The 21000-nt window shown below is 35.6% G+C and overlaps 1 protein-coding gene across 1 annotated transcript in view; it reads right to left on the reverse strand.

Moving 5' to 3' along the window:
• Window positions 1-21000, reverse strand: part of MYO10 (myosin X) — a 151574-nt gene that overhangs the window by 32691 nt on the left and 97883 nt on the right. The window contains exon 19 of the mRNA XM_081950109.1: window positions 29-153. Within this exon, the coding sequence (XP_081806235.1) occupies window positions 29-153 (125 nt within the window). The remainder of the gene's footprint in view (window positions 1-28; window positions 154-21000) is intronic.

A 21000-nucleotide genomic window follows, 5' to 3' on the forward strand; every position in this document is an offset into this window, starting at 1 on the left:
TCTGCTCTTAAACAAAACAGATTGCTACCTTTTGTGAAAATCCTGAAATGGCCTCCGCACAGGGAAACCTGCTTTTCGTATCCGTACTGTTTCAAGCATACCGGAGTAGCACAACTGGTTCAAAACCACATTCTGATCAAACTGGTCAGGCATCTAAAATGTAACATAAACGGGTGCATTTCATTAGCTATAAAATTTGTGAATCTGTAAACAAGAGATTCAGGGTATGTCAAAGAGTGAGTGATACTAAACATATGAAATGCATTAGTGCAGCTGCATTATTTTTAAATATTAATTTCAATTAATGGAGTCATTCAGCGGGCAAAACAACTTCCTCCATTCTTCTCAAGCCTTTTCCGGTGGATTGGGAAAACTTTCTGAAGCCAGTGCCCGGGTTAATAAAGAGGAGATACCAAAGGGATGTTTGGTGGTACAAATACCAATCTGCTCATTTAGGCACTTTCTACTTAACACTAATTATCTTTTTATAATTTATTCTGGGCTACAAATGCTCAAATTCATTCTCATGCCCTCACTCACTTCCTTTGTATCTCTCTGTGTACATATTCTGTGTGAAGAACTTGCATGTATACAACTGATTCATGTTCAGAAATAATGAAGGAGTTACAACAAAACTTGTATGAGAAGTTACAACTTTGAAGTCTTTAAAAACGAGCATGAGGAAACAAGAATACAGGTTACAAGGGCAATTGGGGTCAGGATTACCATCCCTAGGAAAAGTGATCATAAAGCACAAAGTCAGTCATGTGATCCCTTTGCTTAGCACAGGCGAATCCGGAGGGTCCCGGTTTCCATCGTAAAAGCCAGATTATGGAGATCATTAAGCGAAAAGGGGTGGGACTCCCAAGCAAGGAGCATGAGATGGTGGGGCTTTTTTCAGACATATATTATTGAATGCAGGTGGAGTCATGGGGGCTGCAGTATGGTGGATGGAGGCCTCAGATAGGCTGGCAGAAACTGGGGGGGAGAGGCAAGGCCATGAGAGGACCAGTGGGGGGTGCAGGCAAGCTGTTGAGAGCTTTAGATGGGTGCTGGAGAGTGCAGATAGATTGCTGAGAGGTGTGAGAGGAATAATGGTGGGCACACTCTACAGAGTGGCAGGTGCTCTGAAGTAAGAGATCCAGGGTCCTTCTCTGGAGAAAAAGTGGCAGGAACAATATACTGGAGGATCTTGGGATCTTTCCTAATGGCTTCTTTTTGATTTTGCTTGCGGGCAAATGATAAGGGAATGTTGCAAAAGGGGACCATGCATCACAGCTTGCGGCAATATCATAATTGTAAGATGGGTGCCTGAAATGTGACCACATGGCCATGGGGATGCTGTGACAGTTGGAAATCCATAGATAAGTTGAACATCTTTTTTTCAATGCAATCATAATCATTGTTGAGCAAATGGATGTAAAGCTGGGGACTACTTGTATTACACGTGATGTGCCAAAAGGAGAGGGTTTTCTTCCTTGCCCATAATACTGAACCAGGGATGATCAACCAGGGAAAGTGAATGAAGGAAGATTTAGAGCATAAAGAAGTACATATCATATAGTTAAATTGGGAATCTGCAGTTTGATATTGGGATGGCCAGTATCTTGAGCAGCTTTAAAAGCAAAGTAGTCAATCCATGACCCCTTGGGTCATCATTTCAGAGATATTTCCTTACTTAAGGAGAGAAACAGAATGATTAAGGGCAAAGAAACAATGGAATAGAAACATTTTGTGACTTCCTGCCAGCTTGACTGACCACCCTCCCACAACTGATGGCAAGGCTGATCTACCTGCAGTGGACTAGGGTTTGGACCGGTCTACCTGATCTCCAGTGGCCAATGGTGGGAACAGTCTATTAGGTCTCTGGAGGGCTAGTTTGGAACCAGTCTACTGATTTCCAGCAGTTGAAGAAAAGCCAGACAGGGCCAATTTACTGAACCTCTGAGCAGCACTGCAGTAGAACTGAAATGGCCAGAACTGCTAAATTTCAAACTCTCAGGAGTCATAGGTCCTGGATTTTGGATGCATCCTGTAAGTTAGACCATTTGAGGTATCTTGGTTCAAAAATTGTTGCCTACGATGTACCTTTTGCACATTTGAAGGTTACAAATAAAGAGTCATGAGAGTTTTAGTAATATATAGATTAGATACATTTATCTATCATTATCAGAACACAAATCATATTATCAGAATGCTTATCTACAGTATATTAGTTATTAGAGAACATGAATAAGGTGACAATGTATGTAATGTTCCATTCATGGATTCTGCAGGAAAAAAAATGCTGGCTTAAATAATTTACTATAACTTTATGTTTCTTTGTAATCTCAACAAAATGAGAAGTATGGTATCACCATCCTTTATTATTATTTTTAGGGAGGATAGATATTTCATTCTAAATCTGGTAATATACAGACATTTCAAAAGAATTGTGGAATTTTTGGCTCCCTGTACATTAAATATAAACGTGTAAAACGATGTACTTTCTATTAAATGCTATCAGTACTTAAGAAAAGGAGTGCTACTTTTTCACTTACAGAATTTTCTTCTGAATGTTGAATCCTGACTTTATATACAAATATTTAGTATATGGGATTTGGGGAACAGGGCTTTAGTAAAGGAACCACTTATTTACTAAGATATTGCTAGAAAAATTAAGAGAATGTAATAATCTTGCTTCCAAAAACAATAAACCCAAGAGACAATTGCAGAGTGAAGATTTACCTTTTGAGTCTTTTTCTTTGTCTAATCCAGACATCCTGCTTAATCCAATGAACAATCCCAACTCACTAGCCTTCATTGCTATTTAGCTTGACAGTAATGACAGAGTAAAATGGAGCCTTGGCAAAGAGACAATTTCATGGTGACATCTCTAAGGAATAATAAAGTGCCTTAATCTGCATTCCCAAGAGGTAATCAAATCCTATTTGCAAATCAGATGCCACTGGCACAAATATGGGCATAATTCCTTTAAGACTTAATAAGAATTGTGTCATCCATACAGAAATGCTCTGAATTTTTTCCTATTTTAAAATATTGAGCTATGTGTTTTACATACCTTAGCCAATTATTCCAAAAGAAATTTGCATCAAGAATTGTAAAATCAAGCAACAAGTTACCATAAGCCTAATAATTTTGTGAGCAAGCATTGAAGAAAAAGTATTTGATGTTTTACTTTTACTACTACTAATAAAAGCCCCATTAACACTGTAACTTGGAAACCACAAATACATTATTTACAATAAACACCAAAGAATTTAATGCTATCCTTGTGAAAATTGTTTTTAGATTTGTTAAAAAAAATTTGTAGACATGGACAGAAATTCATAAAAGAGAACTGAAATACTTCAAATGCAACATTCCACTTTTATTACACTTGAAAAAAAAGCTAAAATTTCTACGATCAGAGTACAGTACTTTCTTCATTCCCAAGTTTAAGTACAAAGATGCAATGCACGAGTGATGACGAGCACTAAAAACAGCAACTTTTCACGGCACTTTTAAAGCATCTGGATCAATATAGTTTAAACAGGCAAATATCTAAGTTCATTAAGATATTTCTTATCACCCCTTTCTGAAATAAATTCTATTTTTATTTATTTAAAATCTTGTCAAGGTAACACATTTGGAATACCCATGAAGTGTATAAAATATTTTGTAGTGCCATGAAATGTGTGCAAATGTGTATCTATCTATTTATCTATCTATCTATCATCTATCTATATCTATAGCTCTATCTATCTACCTACCTACCTACCTACCTACCTACCTACCTACCTACCTATCTACGTTAGGAAACAGAAAAAATGTAAATACTTTTGTAAGTTGTATTTTTTTTAAAAAAAATTGTAATACTATTTTCCCTTTTTTCTCCCCTAAAATAATTTAAACAATCCACTATTTGGGAAGTCTGAATTGCATTGCATTTCATTGCATTAGTCAAGAATAAAAAAATTAAGAAATCTGTACTTAGTATTCTTATTAGTAGATAGAAGTATATGCTAATACTTTATATTCAGGCAACAAAGTATTAACCTTCTGCCTGGAAACAAAGCATGATAAATATCAAAATCTCATCGACAATACGAAAGATCTTAGAGTAGAGCTAGCACAGAAGAGAACATAGTATGGTAAGTTTTTTCTCTGCTGCGAGTCTGCACCCCGTGCAAATACTTTGCTATGCCCAGTTTCTCAAAACATAAGAAACAACTGAAATCTTGCAAATAAATAAGTTATCACTCACCAACTCATAAGGGTTGTGGGTGCACTGTAGATTCATATTTCTCAGAGGCAAAATTCACATGGAAAGTAACTGCTACCCTGACCTTTTCCCTCCACTGCTAAAGACACTGAACAATAATGAACACTATTCCTAGTGCTTTAAAAAGTGCTCAGTTGCCATGACAACCCCTCCCTTTCTAAGGATAATTAGTATGGTGTGTCTTTCAGATCTGATTGGGAGGGCTGCACAGGAAAATATGCAAATGAGTGACACTAGGGCAAGTCACTCCTTTGCTGCGCGCTGCAGAAATGGAGCTCTGTGCATCTCACAAAACAGGACTGAACCCTGGAACTATTTCGTTAAAAGCAATGTCTGTAGCATATGAGCCAATCATTCACACGCACACACCTAAAATTAAGTTGGAAATCAAAAGGCAGTTTGTATTAGAAGGGTTGCGGGCTCCAATTTATCTCACTGGAACAAAACTATGCCCTTGAGTTCGAGACAAAACAAGGTCAATACAAATGAAACTTACCTTGCAGCATTTCTCTTAGTAATTTTTGCTATTGCTTCTGATTTATTCTCTGCTGCTTAGTGTTTACAACTCTTGAGAATAAATGCAACAGGTACTGGCCGGTTGCAGTGTGGTACAAAGTTGCAAATCAATGTGCCATCTTTTAGAAAAGACTCAGAAGGAAGATTTCTCATCCACAGGATTTGGATTACCTTCAAGTCAGACTTGACAGCAACTTTGGTATGTGTGTGGGTGTGAATGTTTACCCTTCTTTATGGCATAATGATTCAGTTCAGTTGCCTGAATAATTTGGAGCCCTTTGCTTACACAGCTTTTTCTTCATTATGCTGTTACTTAGTATATGTTTATTATTGTGTACATTATTCTGAAATAAATGAGTCTGGCTTGCATCAAAATAAGAATTTACATGATCTTTGGCACTATGCATTGGCTAGTAGTTTCAAAAAGTATGCATCTCTAATCTAGGTCCATTACTTTGTGCAGCCTCATCTCCCCATCCTTCAGTAAGGAGTAATCTCTGTTGCTTTTACAAAGTTCCTGAACCAATGCCAAGCCCAATAATCTGTGCAGAACTTTGGCAAGAATTTGTACTATAGCAGTCCATTAGCTGGGGGGGGGGGGTGATTGAGAAAGGGGAGTAGTAGAAAGATAAAGGGTCAGCCCAATCTGTTGGAAACATATGTATGACTTCATAGATCACTCCTGAAAGAATGGCGACTAAACAGAAAATAGATTTTTCACCATGCTCACTTTAGATTTTTTGATTTCTCAAACCATAGTTTAGAGATCAATAGAAGCAGCCTGAAGTTTATTTAATCTCCATAGTTGCCCAGAGTCACTAAAAAAAACCACCAGATTGTGAATTTTTATTATTATCATCAGACTTGCTGCAAAATTCTATGTCCTGAACTGCAGCTTCAGTGACTGTTTGAAGTATCATCTGATTTTGAAAAGTTTGATAACTTTCACAATAATGGAAGATCTGACTACAGGTAGACCATGTTTAATAAACGCAATCATGACTGGCAACGTGGTTGCTAAGAAAATTGGGTGCTAAGTGAAACCATGATGTGTTAATGATCTTACTTCAACTTTCCATTGTTTTACCGACCTGCAAAAGTTGTAAATGGGAGGAATGGCTGCAAAGTAACTTTGTCATTGTTGTCATAACTGCTTACAGTTGCTAAAAAGGCAGTCACTAAATGAGGACAACCTGTACGCTGAAAAGCACCCTGTGTGGAAAAATGTGGAAGTTCTGGCTATAGAATTTGGATCCGTGAATCTAGGGAGAAACCACTATTTGTACCAGCATTTTTTAAAGAATGGAAATTGGAGGCAGCTTTTCACACTTCATTTTAATAAAAAATTTGCAAGCAACATAGCATTAGCCCATCATTCATTCTGGAGTTAAACCTAACAGGATTGTGCAATGTTCTGGAAATAGTCTGAAAGGACATTTTGGAGCATCTGGGAACACAAATGTAGCATTTATCTATAACCCTTTAAAAGTAGACAGAACTTTGATGAGGATCAGATAACTGCTCTTTGACCCCAGGAAAATACGTTTTAGAGGTGCTAAATTCATATGTATCGGACCTGTGCACTCTGAAGCAAAAATTGAGAACTGAATCCTAAACACAGCACTATCCTATAAATTAAACTTATATGCTTGAAGCCAAAAGTAATTTCTTAAATAGCCACAAACAATAATAAGTATGCCTTAATGATAGTGGGATAACCGGTTCTCTCAAAATACAATCATATATATATATATATATATATATATATATATATATATATATATATATATATATATATATATATATATATATATATATATACATACATACATACATACATACATACATACATACATACATACATACATACACATAAAAAGGCAACATTAAAAATGTCTTCTGTGATGAGCCGAAAGGACAGAAAGAGGGAGTAGTGACCTTCCTCCCATATTTAGACACACCAGGGGTTGTAACACAAATACATACCTATTTCCCTGGCTCAACTGATAAGGAGGCGAGCCTGTGGCTTAGTGGCTAAGACTCCTGCCTGAGATATATAACAGCCCAGGTTCAAATCCCAGTAAGGGTATGGCTAGCTGATGAGAGCTAATTAGCTCGAAATAGATCTATACTAGTCTCCCTTTATTTATTTATCAGTACAAATACAACACACACACACACACACACATATATACACACACACACAAACACACACACAAACATATATATATATATATATATATATATATATATATATATATATATATATATATATATATATATGATTGTGACGTAGTCCTCATTTAGTTAATTTAATGACCATTCAAAGTTACAACAACACTGAAAAAAGTGACTTATAATTGTTTTTCACATGATTGTTGTTGCATTGCCATGGTTAGGTGATCAAAATTGGGGTCATGTGATGTCCTTTTATAACCGCCTGACCAGCAAAGTCTTCCTAATGCTCAGTAGCAACAATAATTCCAAGAGAAATTAATTTCCAAATAGATGTGTTTTGATTACTCACATTTTCTCAAAATCTATTCCACAACAGTATATTATTTTCCTAAACATAATTTTGTTTAGGTCAACCTTATCTTCTATATGGGTATATCACAGCACAGAGAAATCAGACAATTGAGGGATGAGACAGTGACCATATTTTCAATAAGAATTTAATTCAGGGGAAAAATAAATCTGATCAAACATATTTAAAATGTAATTAATTCAATAAAATACAATATCTACATCTATTTAGCAATTCCTATCTTTTGTCAGATTGAAATAAGTGAATGGAAAGCTTTGAAGTTTCCAGAGGAAGTCTGGAACTTACATGGGCTTTCACTGAATTCCCAAATCTTCAAATAGTTCTTCACCTTCATATGTTATATAGGCTATATACTTAAACTATGCCTAATTTCTCTGGATTAATCTATTACAAGGAATGTAGTTATAAGACAAAATTGTGTTTTTCTAATGTGCAAATAACATACAAAAATTATATGCAGCCTAGTCGTGTGCCAGTTATATATGCAGTCTAGTCACCAAAAATAAACATTAGAAAAAAATGCCTGGAACAATGAAGGTGGTTATGAATAGCTAGCTTTGGGGTATTTAAGAAAAGCAGAAAGGAAATGCGAAAGAAACTGAGAAAACTGAGAAGAATAAAATGAAATAAGGGCATGTAAAAAAATGAAATCTAAACAGAATGAGCTAGTATGAAGAATAATCTGCTAATTGGAAATATTATTTCTTTCAGTTATTTTAAATTGTATAGATTTCAGGTCAAATGTTACTAATTTTGTGAAACAGAATTGCTATATTTACCTATCTGTTTGTTAAAAAATGAAGCAATGAAGCAATAAATGTGGATGACAAACCATTACCATTTCTAGAAAAAATCTATTTCTACTGCAACAAAATATTTATTATTCATTTCATATCTATATGAAAGAAATACTTTTTCCAAGAGCAACTGTTTTATAACCATATTTTATACAGTAAAATGCCTTGCTGTATTGTAAATGTAAATACACATAGCACATTACTTTAATTCAAATTAAAGTAGCCAATTCCATTACAAGATACAACAATGAAAACATGACAAAGAAAGTGAGTGAAAAAGTTCAACAGATTATAAAAAAGACAATCTTTCTATATGCCAGGATTTGAAATTCCATCTTAAAAATTAGTTCTTTAATCATAAGAATAATAATCATAGTCTTCAAAATAATTTCCCCAGGAATACATAATTTCCAATTAAAATCTAAGCAAATATGTTTTTAATTTTTATTTATTTGATTATTTGATTTTTTTCACCCACCACACTCAAAACACTTTTGGTGGAATACAATCCTAACAATAAAATGTATATGGATAATTATAACATAAGAATAAACAATATCCCTCAAATTAAACCACATATAAAATAATAAAACAATCAACCCCAAAGCAATAAAATTGTAAGCCAACATCTGTACATCAAAAGGCTATTATACAATTCTGTTTTTAGTAATTTCCTTCAGGTATATTTCCTCTGCTTCACAAAATCTGAAAGTTAAGAACTAAGGGTATTTCAAAGGTTAGGGAGATTTTAATGTAGCTTCCAGTTTTTTCATAATTCATGATCCCAAATCACTGAGAGCAAATCCCCCCTATAATTCATAAGTAATTCATTTCATTCAAATATTATAAACTGAAGTTAAATTTACAAATGAAGCCAGCCAGACTAGTTAACTAAACACTTGACTAAATTTTTATTTCAGATTCTACAATTCAAATAAAATACCCAGTCACAACAATTTCCATTTATCACTTGACTGCAGTTCAAACAGTGTGCTATTGTACTACTTGTATGTGTTTACACAATGAGAAATAGAAAGACAGAACGTATTAATTTATTTTTACAAGGTAGGCATGCTGCAATTCTGTCAATGGCCAAAGAAAATTACCAACGCTGCTGAATTATCTTCTCAGAGGAGCAAGACAGTACACCTCCTTTTATTGAAAACAGACATTCATGCACTCCTCCTGTAGAGTCTTAAATCAATCTTAACAAAGGAGGATACAAACAATAGGCAATGAGGATGCCCCCAGGTACTCATAATAAAACAATAATTTTAAAAAATATATTATCTTATTCTACCTGAAGGCATGATTTGTACCTATTGAATCCTCTACAACTGCACTGATCAGGTAAGCGAAAAGCAAGAGTTGCAGAATGCCTTTTCGTTAAATGGGAAACAGACCGTGTTCAATGTAATAGCGAGGGAATGGGGGAAAGATGACTTCTGGTTAACTTTAGGGCTGACAAGTCTTTGTGTAACTGACAGCAGGGCTTCAGGAACCCAGCTGGAAACCTTGACAGGCACTTCTCTCCACCTGTGAAAAGTCTGTTGCCACTTCACTTAAGGTCATACTAATTAAAGCTTGCAGTCCCTGATGGTTCACTCTCAATCTGCCTCTCTCCTCTTTGCCACATTGTTATCGGTCAGTGGTCTTCCGCTGAAGTAAAATAAATCTGGTTTGGAGATAGTCAGAGATTTGCTCATGGGTGGGGAAAGACATGCTGTGAAATTCTAATTAAGAGACAGCTGTCCTTTCTCACCTAACTCCATTGACCAAAAAACCAGAAGCATCGTTGTTTACAACAGTAGCCAGGAGGTCCAGACCACGTAGGTGAACAATGGCTATGCTAACTCTATCAGCTGTCCTAATATAATAGTGACAGATGTACTTCCCTTTGTATTTTACACAAACTAAAGACCTATATTTTATGCTTGTTTCATCTTTCAGAAACGGGAAACTATTTAAACCAGCAGGATTAATGTTAATAGTAGATAAAATTACATTAAGACTTAATTGGGGATGTTTTTTGGAATTTAATTTGGTATGTATGTTAGTGTGTGCAATTGTGTGTGAAACTTACGTTAAACTTAATGTTATTTTGTTACTAGTCCCCTAAAAAGAAAAGACTACTTTTTCCCCTTCAGTACCAGCATCACAGTGCTTCCAGACAAAGCTTATATTGTACAGCTATCTTGTCTTATTCGTAGAGTTGGAGGGGGTATCCAGAAACTCATTTGTAAGTAAATCTCCTGCATTTACCCACTATTTCTGGTTTGTTTTACTTTTTACCTCTACCCTCACTCCCATCACGCATTAACAAAGCAAAGACGGAATAGCTGCCTAAAATGTTTGGGTTGCTAACACAAGTTGTTGTTCATTTAGTAGCAGGACCTTTAATTTTCAATTGGATCCCCTTTTAAACATAAGCCTATTAAGTGTAATTAGAGTAATTATTGTACTATGGGTTTTATGAGTTTATGCAGAATAGCAATGAGAAACCCATGGCCCCTAGCTGCTTATATAAACATGCTTGCTTTAGTGCTGTTGTTTTGTGTATTCTGCTGTTGAATAATGGCAATGTGATTGCCTAATGAGTTTCAATGGAAAACTAATGAAAATGAGGCAGTTATTGCTCTGATGGAATCCAAACAGTTGTTTCCAAATGTTCCTGTGATATAAGCCTGACAAAGAAAGTCAAAATTATCCATCTTACTATGAATGAAATTATCCATCTTACTATGCTCCAGGTTACAAAGCTACTATAATATCAAAAGCGGGCTAGAAACAGGATAATTAATGGTGTTGCACACTTAATGTAAGACATTTATAAGGATAAAGAAGTAATAATAACCTCAAAGCTCAGATGAAAACAAGATAGTGAGTCCAGAGATTTATGTCTATAACTATTCAAGTGATACAACTTTGATTCAACACATACAACTTTGAAATATAGCTAATATTTAAAACTACTATTAATATTATTAAACATAGTTATTGGTATCAATATATTATTCTTACAGGAACAGTTGCACAATCATCTCTTCAAGGGGCCCAGTATGATTTTTGTTCATAACAGGACAGTACTAATCTCTGAAGACAGAGCCAAACAATCCAGGGGTGGGATTCTACTGGTTCGGACCAGTTCGGGTGAACTGGTAGCTCCGACAATCAGCTGGGCCTGCCCTGTCCCTGTGCTATACTGACCTATATTCCCTTTTCTGAAGCCCAGCTGATAGGGGCGGCAGAGCGGATTGCAGCGCCTCAGCTGTTTTGCACCGGGGCTGCAGTAAAAGGTAAGTTTTCAAACACACTGCACGTGTGATCAGTGAACCGGCTGTTACACCAGTTGAATTCCACCACTGAGTCAATCTATTTGTGCTATAGTACACCCATCAAGAACAAATCCTGATCCACAGATGGCAAGCTGCATAACTGCAGGGATTTTGCTTGAACTGAAAATGATTAATTTTTACTTCCCGCCAATCGTAAAGAACCTGGGGTTAACTACTGATCACACATATTGAGAAAGATGCCTAACTAAACCGGTGGTTCCAGGATACAGATAAAAAATTATTTCACTGCATTCCTCCTTTAATTATAACTTTCATTGAATTGATCTGTACAGTTTGTGATACTTAGTACCAGATGCTTGACAGCCTAATTCAATGCTGATCACATAAATGAAAAAGAATTGGAAGATATTTTCATTTCACATAAATGAAAAAGAATTGGAAGATATTTTCACACATGTCTGACAGAGGATGTTTGATTCAACAGATCACACTTTTGTGACAAGCAGAAGGGAAGAACTATTATGGTGTTTTTTTCTTAACCATTTGGAATACAATTTCAGCTGTACGCTGGTTCCACTGAAACTAAAGATTCAACAATGGTAGAAACAGCAATTCAAAATTTACAGTGTTAAAAATTACACGTGCAACAATTCCATTGGCCAGACAATGGTTTTATTCATGAGATAAATGCTTCTGACCAACTCAATGAGATTTGAAAGGGGAGGGGCCAAGTAAAATTGTTCCCTTTTCTCTGTTGCTTATTAATGGTGTCTGAAAAATCATTATGGGAAATTAGCTTGTCTTAAAGCTAATATTTGATAGTCTAAATTAGGTACACTAAAAACATAGTCGACTGACTAGTTTTATGTTGCTAAGAAACAAAGGTCAGGCAACTTTCAAAGGCCAAATTATTCCCATCTCCATGGTAAACTCACAGAACTTCTTTCATTTCAAACTTTCACCCTGTAACTTGGGACAAAAAAAGATCTACTAGTTTTGTTATTCTCCCAAATAATTGTATATTACATTGGTTCCATAGCTGATCTTTCATCATGTCAATGTGTTAATACCTGACTATGTTCCTTGTACACAAGAAAAGAAAGAAGACATTATATTGCCACCTGCTGATTTCCATCCTACAGCCAGGTACTTGCAAAGTAAGCATTTTTGGATGGTGAGGGAATCTGTTGGCATAATTTCAAAAAAGTAAGAAGCTTCTTCAAAGAATGGCTGACAAAGATTTATAATTGCCTCGGTATGTTTATATTAACCAGAGTCAACAGACTCTCTACTGTAGATCCCAATGATGAACCCAGATAAAGCAAATTTATTGGCGCCTATATATTAAGGTACCAGAACTGTTTTTTCAGTCCACTGCCTAGTAAAAAATTTAAAGACTGCTGCTTTTTGTAATGTTTAAAGGCTGAAAGAACCTATGAGATTTCCTGAAAACGCACAATACTCTTTCCCAAGTGAACCTCTCCCCCCCCTTTCTTTGCATGGTTTAAGCATTACAACTGCATCGATGCCAACTATGTTTAACATTAACCAGCCTCTTCCTCAATTAAGATTTGCAACCTCCCATCAAAGGCTGATTTAAAATTCTAGATAAATGTGGATTTATCTATACAATTAAAAACACAGCTAAGGAAAATCAATAAAATAAAACCCTGAGGATTTATTCAAATAAAAAAATACCACCTTAAAGCTACCCTCTTGATTTGCAACCAGGTCTGAAGAATAAGAGCCTTCTGTCTGAATTTGACCATGAGGTCAAATTATGTGGAATGGAAACATCAAAGGATTGCCTTCCATGTTCTTTTTTGGCTGACTCAGTAGCACTTGACTGAAGCATAGAAGAGGTAGCAAAGCCCTGTATTTTTAATCTCTGCCAACAGTAAGGGTAAGAGATGAATGTAGCTTCATGGTACAAGTTTCTGCTGCTAGTAAGTAGAATTCAGGAAAGTCAGTACAGAACAGATATCTCTTGATTGATAAAAGGACTGTGATGAATCAAAGATTTGGTTGTCTGTCAAATTAGGAAAAGAATAAGTGGGTAATAGGTTTTTGTCAAAATTCCTTTGTCCCTTATTTTGTATCTGTAATCTGAAAAAAATTAGGACAGCATGAACTAAATCCTTAAAACCAGGTTAACAAAATCTAATTACTATGTTTATATATAAATATTCATGTCATAATTTACTGTACAAATAAGCATGTTATTATTTACCATAGTGACCTAATTTACCCAACATGTTAAAACAATATTTAAAACCACAAGGAGTCCAATCAACTTTTTAGACAGTGCACCAAGCTGAGGATCAATGTAACCACGGTTAAGCAAGTTTTAGCCCTAGGGATTTTAACAGAGGCCATTTAAGTACTTTAGTTCTTTGTACCTAATCCTGTAAAACACTGTAGTCTTTCAAGACTAAGTGCTGTTAAACTCATTGGGTCTTATTTTGCAAATATATATATTGGATTGGGTTTTTATTTATTTATGAAGTATACTTTCAATAAGTTCAAAGCAATACACATGGCAATTCTTACTCTTACTTTTCTTCAAAACAAAGCTGTGAATTAGCTTGGCTTTAGACAGAATGTTTGGCCTAGTGTCACCAGTGAATTTCCATGGTTGTAAAAGTATGTAGCAGTTTTACCCTGACATTTCTATGAGTTTGGGAGCAGTCTTTCATGTGTGAAAGTTGATACCATCCATGAATTGGCATTTAATAATTTCTTTGTTTAAGAAGCAAAATCCTTTCACAACCATTTGTTCTATCCTTCTATTAGATTATTTAAAAACTGCAATCCTGAAGATTTGATGCTGACAATGTAATGCATTAAAATAGAACTGCTATATATTTTAAATAGTGGTAAAGGGTACTATATAAAACTGTGACACTTAAGACATACAGAACATTAAGGATATTGATCTTTCTATGCATCTTTATCTGTAATATAACTACCGTATATTGAGATAAATTAAAGGGCCATCAGTATAATCTGAGATGAGTTACAAGGTTGCATATTTTCTTATAACAATTATACAAAGCAATTATACAATATATTGTTATTCACAAATATCTACAGATGGAAATCAGAAATATTTAATCTCCCTCAAGGTAAATTATTTATTACTATGGCTGACTTATGGCACAGGTACGCCTTAAATGAATTCCCATTTTCCCAGTTATGAAACCAACTGCAAACTAGTCCCCAGGGACACATCCACTTTAATAACTGAGTAAACTAGCATTTATGTTACTTTATGCCTCCACTGGGAGAGCTTCCTGCAGTTAAGTATTTTAAAAAATCACATGATCAGCAGAAATGCAACTGATCTCACTTCTCCCATCAATACAATACCAAGTTTGGGTAAAGCTTTAGCTGTTTAAATTCAGTGACTTGGACATAAATATAGAGACTGCAGTTTCTCAGCTTGGAAATTCAGTCTTGGAAAAAAGCTGCTCTAATTACATGTTATCCAATCATGCTGCTTTTGAATGTCACTGTAATCCTTCAAATATAAAAGTTGAAATTTGACATGTATTTTATATATTACAATATCATATTTTAAGGGGATTCTGTATTTATAATTTTATGGGGATATTTTGAAAATATAATATGGAAAGGAATCTTAAAACATCTATTTATTATGTGTCTAATAAAGGTTTTAGGTTTTCAGTTCTTGCCAGGGTTTTCTTAAATTAATTTTTGTTGGAAGATTTTTAAAACGAGTGTTTATATTATGCAGGGTAGTAGGCAATGGGGAGGAAAAGGAAAGAGACCAACTGTAACTTATTAACACTCTGAATTGCTTAACACAATGCAACTTTGTCAAAAGTTTTATGAGATAACTGTGTTTGTCTTAATTTAGTACTAACTTGGGACAATGCACTTCGGGACACCTAAAAAAAACCTTTGCTAATAATCTACCATGAAGCAAGGTTGCATTATTACCATGACCTGACACATGGTTTAGCAAAAGATAATCCTGTGAAATGATGTGATTTTAGGCAAAATGGAAATAGCTAGAGAAATGAGCAAGAAGGCAGGAGTCAATTTGGTACTGGACCTGCCATTTTATACCATGTTCCTTGAAAGGAAACCCTCTGTGTTACCCATGGCTCATCCATCAATTCTCAGATTTTGGCTACTGTGCCTAAACCTCCTCTGGGCTTCATATTGTAGAACCCACAGCCTAATTTCATAGGTAGATGTGGCTACTTCAGGCATCTTCTGGAACACAATTCTTCTGGTGATATGGATGAGTTTTAGAAAAGCTGTGAATATCTGGTTCTTCACCCAGGCCTTTGACAAAGGAGAGAGAGATAGACTGCCTTCACTGCATTTGCCATCTTTTATCTTTAACTTTTATATTTTATTGATTTTATTGGCATTTCTTTGTTTAATGTAAGATGCCCAGAGTTGTTGAGAGTTGAGTGGCATACACGCTTAATTAATTATTTAACTAATAATTCTGACAGGAAGTAAGTACTCCTGATGCTCCTTTCTGCTAATAAGTTGTCAAAATCTCTTAAATTTTAAAAGTTTTATTGCCCATAAGCTATGACAGTCAGAACCCAGAAAACCAGTCCATATTTTTTAATTTTGTAAAAAAAAAATCTGTATTTATTATTTTTATAAATAACTCAAAAGTAGTGAACAGACCTAATTCTCCTTCTACTCACCCCCCAAAATAATCCTATGAGATAGATTGGGCAGAGAGAGACTGGGCAGAGTCATTCAGTCCAGCTTTCATTCTTAAGGCGGGATTGGAACTCAGCCTCCAGTTTCTAGCCAAGTGCCTTAAGCCATAGACCAAATAGGCTCCATCTATACTGTTTTTTGGAGAAAATGAAGTAAAACTTAATTCCTCAGCTGAGTTTCCTATTTCTTGAAAGCAAAGGTATCTTTACCAACCTTTGCCTTGCTCTATGCTTTTTTATATAATTATTCTATATAAGATTTTTTTTCTCTTGCTGGCAGAGCTTGCTATGCAACAAAGCTTCTTCCAAATTCTATATAAATTGTGATCAGGAAGATCAATGCACCAAACAAATATTTTGATTATCACCTTTCTCCAGTTTCCAGCAGCTGAAACCAACTTGTCGTCGTTTCCCCCCCCCCCCCAAAAAAAATTCATGGTTGGATCACCATTCTTGGCTGGTTAAATGCACTTAATTTGGAAGCTTGAACATTGTTAGACCATATCTATTTTATGCAATAGGGTTGGTTAATTACAGCTCTGAAGATGACTTTTTAAAGCTTTTTTGGTCAGTGGCCTTTGATGGATTTATTTTGAGCAGTGTTGGGTAATAAAGTCTAGTCACCCATTACTTTTCTGCAATACCACAGACTGATGCTAATTCAGGAGAACTGTAAGAAAGTATGCACTAGCTCAATCCAGCTTCTGGCATTCCCTGGAATGCTGGCCTAGAAAAAAATGTAACCAGGGTCATGGAAGGTAAGAGGCCCTTGTCAACTCTCTAGAGATATGAAGTACTGACAATTGTCCCACATTGCAACTTAGACTGAAAACTTCATATCTGCTTTGTCTGCTCCTACCTTGTTCTTCAAGCTTAACCACCTCAATCCTGTTCCCTGCACCAACAGAACCATTATTTCTTGGAACTGACTCCACCTATAATCTTATCTAAATGTTCACTGCTTGCCTTGCATTCAAATAACAAATTCCCCCACTGTTTGCCTTGCAAACATCATTTTCATCATTATCATCACAACAATAGCCAACAGACGACAAATGTCATCTCTGCAATGCATCTGAAAAAATGGGACCATCTAGTTAGCTGGTGCAAAACTGCTCAGATTGATTACAAACAGTGGCATAACAAAGTAGCAACAATGGTGCGTTGGAATATATGTAAGAAATACCATTTACCTGCAAGTAGGAACTTGCAAAACACCAAAGGACCAAAACATAGAAAAGAAAATAGAAAATAAATAAGCTAAAGTGATCTGGGACTTTAGAATTCAAACACGCAGGGACCTGACATACAACAGTCCAGATTTGACAATTGTTGATAAGACAAAACAAAATCTAGATATTGCAATATTTGGAGATATTGAATAGAATATCAGAATAGAACAGAAAGAACTGGAGAAATCACAAATGCAAACGCAAATACTTGCAAATAGAAGTAGAACTGACAAAAGAAAGCAAAGCTAGTATCAATCTGGGGTGCAATCTCAAAACATCTGGAGCACCAGCTGAACACCACTGGCATTGGGAAAATCACTACCAATCAACTACAAAAGCCAGTTTTACCTGGAACAATTTACATCCTGTGATGATAGCTTTGACATTAGTAATTAAATAATATTAAACATCAATATCTGCTTAATCCAGATCCTTGAGAAGGACTTGATAGATTGATTAAAAATGCCAAATCCTGTCTAAACATCTGGCTGACTGTGCGACCAACCATAATAAAAAAATTAAACTTGCATTACTCTGGGCAGCTCACAACAATAAAAGAAATTATAATACAACCAATCAAAGATTAAATATAGCAAGTACGATAGACCAGATGGAATGAAGCTAGCGGTGTCACTCTTCTTTGCCAGGGTGAACAAACAATAGCAGAATGGGGGGGTCATGTGGATTTGGAGTGCAAGCTTATTCCAAAGGACAGGCACTGGTAAAAAAAAAGTACACTTCCTGGGTCTGATAGATTGTTTAATCAAAGAAACCTAGAGTACATTAATCCTACAGGATCAAATTGATTGGTCAGATGCTAAAGGAGACATGTATTAACTATGTCATTTGGACCTTTCTAAATAATAACCAGCACCATGAATTGCATCCAGAAGCAAACTGGCAACCAGTGCACTTAGTATAGCAAAGACATTACATGGGAATATGAGACATGCACATTGCTGTTTTTGCTGATGTATTGTGGACCACATGAAGTTTCTGGGTAGTCTTCAAGAATAGTCCCATGTAAGCACCTTGTCAAGTCACAAATTAACCAAGGAATGACTGATTGACTGAAACTCTCTGGTCTAGGACATGTGCTTTAAGAGAAGTGGATGGTCTGCCTATGGCATGACAGAAACTTAAATTAAGTTTTATTCATCATTTGATTGGAGTCACAAGGTCTTTCTCTCTATTTAATACTTAGGACTGGAATTCATTTTTGTATCAGATATGAGTTTAATTCCACAACTGTAATGAGACTAGTTATTTCCGCTTAATAAATCTATTAAATGAACACAATTAAGATAAATATCTTGTATTTGCTCTGGGAGGAGCCAGATAGAATTTTAATAAAGCTTTCTTGTATTTCCATTTTATCAACATAAATTGTTCTTCAATTATACATGTCTTTCTCAACAGACAAATTAGGTTGAAAACCTAATTTATAGATTTAAAACATTGCTGCTAGTTAGAATCTAATGAAAATATAACAAGTAACAAATAAGTATATTTGACAAAGTGGTTTCTCTTTTGCAACCATGTCAAGAATTACAAAAGAGGGTAAGTCCAATTCTTCCAAAACAGTTCCAATATTCAAAATAGATTTCTTTCAAAAGACAAACTTTAACTGACAGACTTTATTTTCTACTTTACATATTTAAAATATTCCAGCCCTGTTAAACACTCACATAGGTAATATGAAGGAAATAAAAAAACAAACAACCCAGATTCATAAATAAAAACCAAGCTCCATTTTTTTGCAAGGTCAAGTAAAATTACAATTTCCTTCTTGTTTGTTTTTATCATCTGGATCTGGGGTTTCATATTCAACTAATGTGCACCATCAACATTTGCTACAAAGATTTTACAATTTTAACTTGTAGAACTTGGCATAAAATGAGCTTATTTAGTATATATATATATTTATATTTTTTCAATTCTGTGCCCTTCTGTGTTACCTTCCTTTCTTTCCCTGAAACTTTTATACAGTTCTGAAAGCCAAATATTATACTTCCCTATATGGGATTAATATAAAGACATACTACCAGGCCATAGCCTATTCACAATGGGGCTGGTGTGAATGGCGGGCTAGTGCACGTGCACAGCCCAATTCACACCAGCAGTGGGCGCTGGCATTTGCAATCCCACTCATGCAAGCACCAGTGCCTGCAGCCCCATTCATGTGAGCAGTAGCCGCCAACATTCACAATGCCTCTCACATGACCGATAGGTCTTTACATCCTCTGCTCACACAAATGAAGCTATGCACACCTGCCCCTCGCACAAAACCATCCCTTCTCCTCCTCTCCAGACGCCAACCCGGAAAGATTGGAGAACACTGCTTTTAACACTTTCACTTTTCTATTTCTCCTAGTGAACAATTTAAGAGCTTGCTTAAATAGCCAGACTCTGAAGTTTGCACAAATATCAAGTGATTTTATTTCGAAAGCAGAAATGATCTTGCTACAACCTACTTCTATTTGCCTTATGACTGTGGCCTCAACATAAATTACCATATTTTTTGGAGTATAAGACACATCTTTTTCCCCTCTAAAAGAGGGTGATAATTTAGGTGCGTACACCAAAAGTAGCCACGCCCACCCACCGGCTCCCACCCTTTGGCCTCTGTCTCCCAGCAATTTACCTTTTTGCAGCAAAAAGAGAAAATGGGGCTTGTGGAGCGAGCAATAGGCTATGACTGCAGCCTGAAACAGCTGATGATGGGAGGCAAAATTGAAAGTGAAACTTGCAGTTTGCTCCACGAGGTAAATTGCTGGGAGGCAGAGGCAGTTTTTTTTTCTTGTGCTAATCAGGCTGTTTGCTGCAAGGAGGTAAGTCAATAACTATAAATGCCTATAGAATGTTCAAATTATTAGACTTATTTTTTTAAAATATTGCTTTATAATTGTTCTAGACAACTTAACAAAATGAAGAAGCTTTTAAAATAAATGCTTGATCTGAAGAGGCCCAGTGCTATTGTATTTTCTTTTAAATAGCAGAGAATAATGTATACTTCCATAAAGCCATATCAATTTTAATAGTGTCTTATACTCCGAAAAATACGGTATTTAAAAGTTGTATCTGTAGATGTCCTTGACAGCATCCATCTATTAAGAGATTTCTCTTACTTTCTTGAAATGATTCCCTCTTTTAGTTCTTAACCAATGGCAAAAATCTGCAATTCTAACTGCAGCAGCTGCACATGCTAAGCACGCGTTCACACAGAAACACTGAGACTTGTACACAAAACAGGGCTTTCTTCAGATTTCTGGTATTTGGAGAGTTTCATGTTATGTATTTGGCTATGTTTCTTCTAATTCATTCCTGCTGCTGCTCAGAGGAAGTCATGCCTGGCCAACATTGGCTCAAGAGCAGCCACTGCTCTAATCAAGACTCCAGAGGGAGGGTAGGCACTAATCTTCCTTTATGAGTGCTGAAAATGTGAACAATGTAGAAAACAAATATATTCTTTAGAGGCCTTCAGTGATAAGACATGAACAATATGCTTGCAAACAAAATCTAGCATAGGGGATAGGAACTCTAAATATTTTCACTGCAAGGAAATAAATTGCCCTCCAATTGTGCTTCCATTTCTAACTTCTCATCATCAGCCTTGGTATCTCCCTGAATTGTTA

This window comes from Natrix helvetica (genome assembly GCF_964273705.1).
Source record: "Natrix helvetica genome assembly, chromosome: 4".
Taxonomy (NCBI): Eukaryota; Metazoa; Chordata; class Lepidosauria; order Squamata; family Natricidae; genus Natrix; species Natrix helvetica.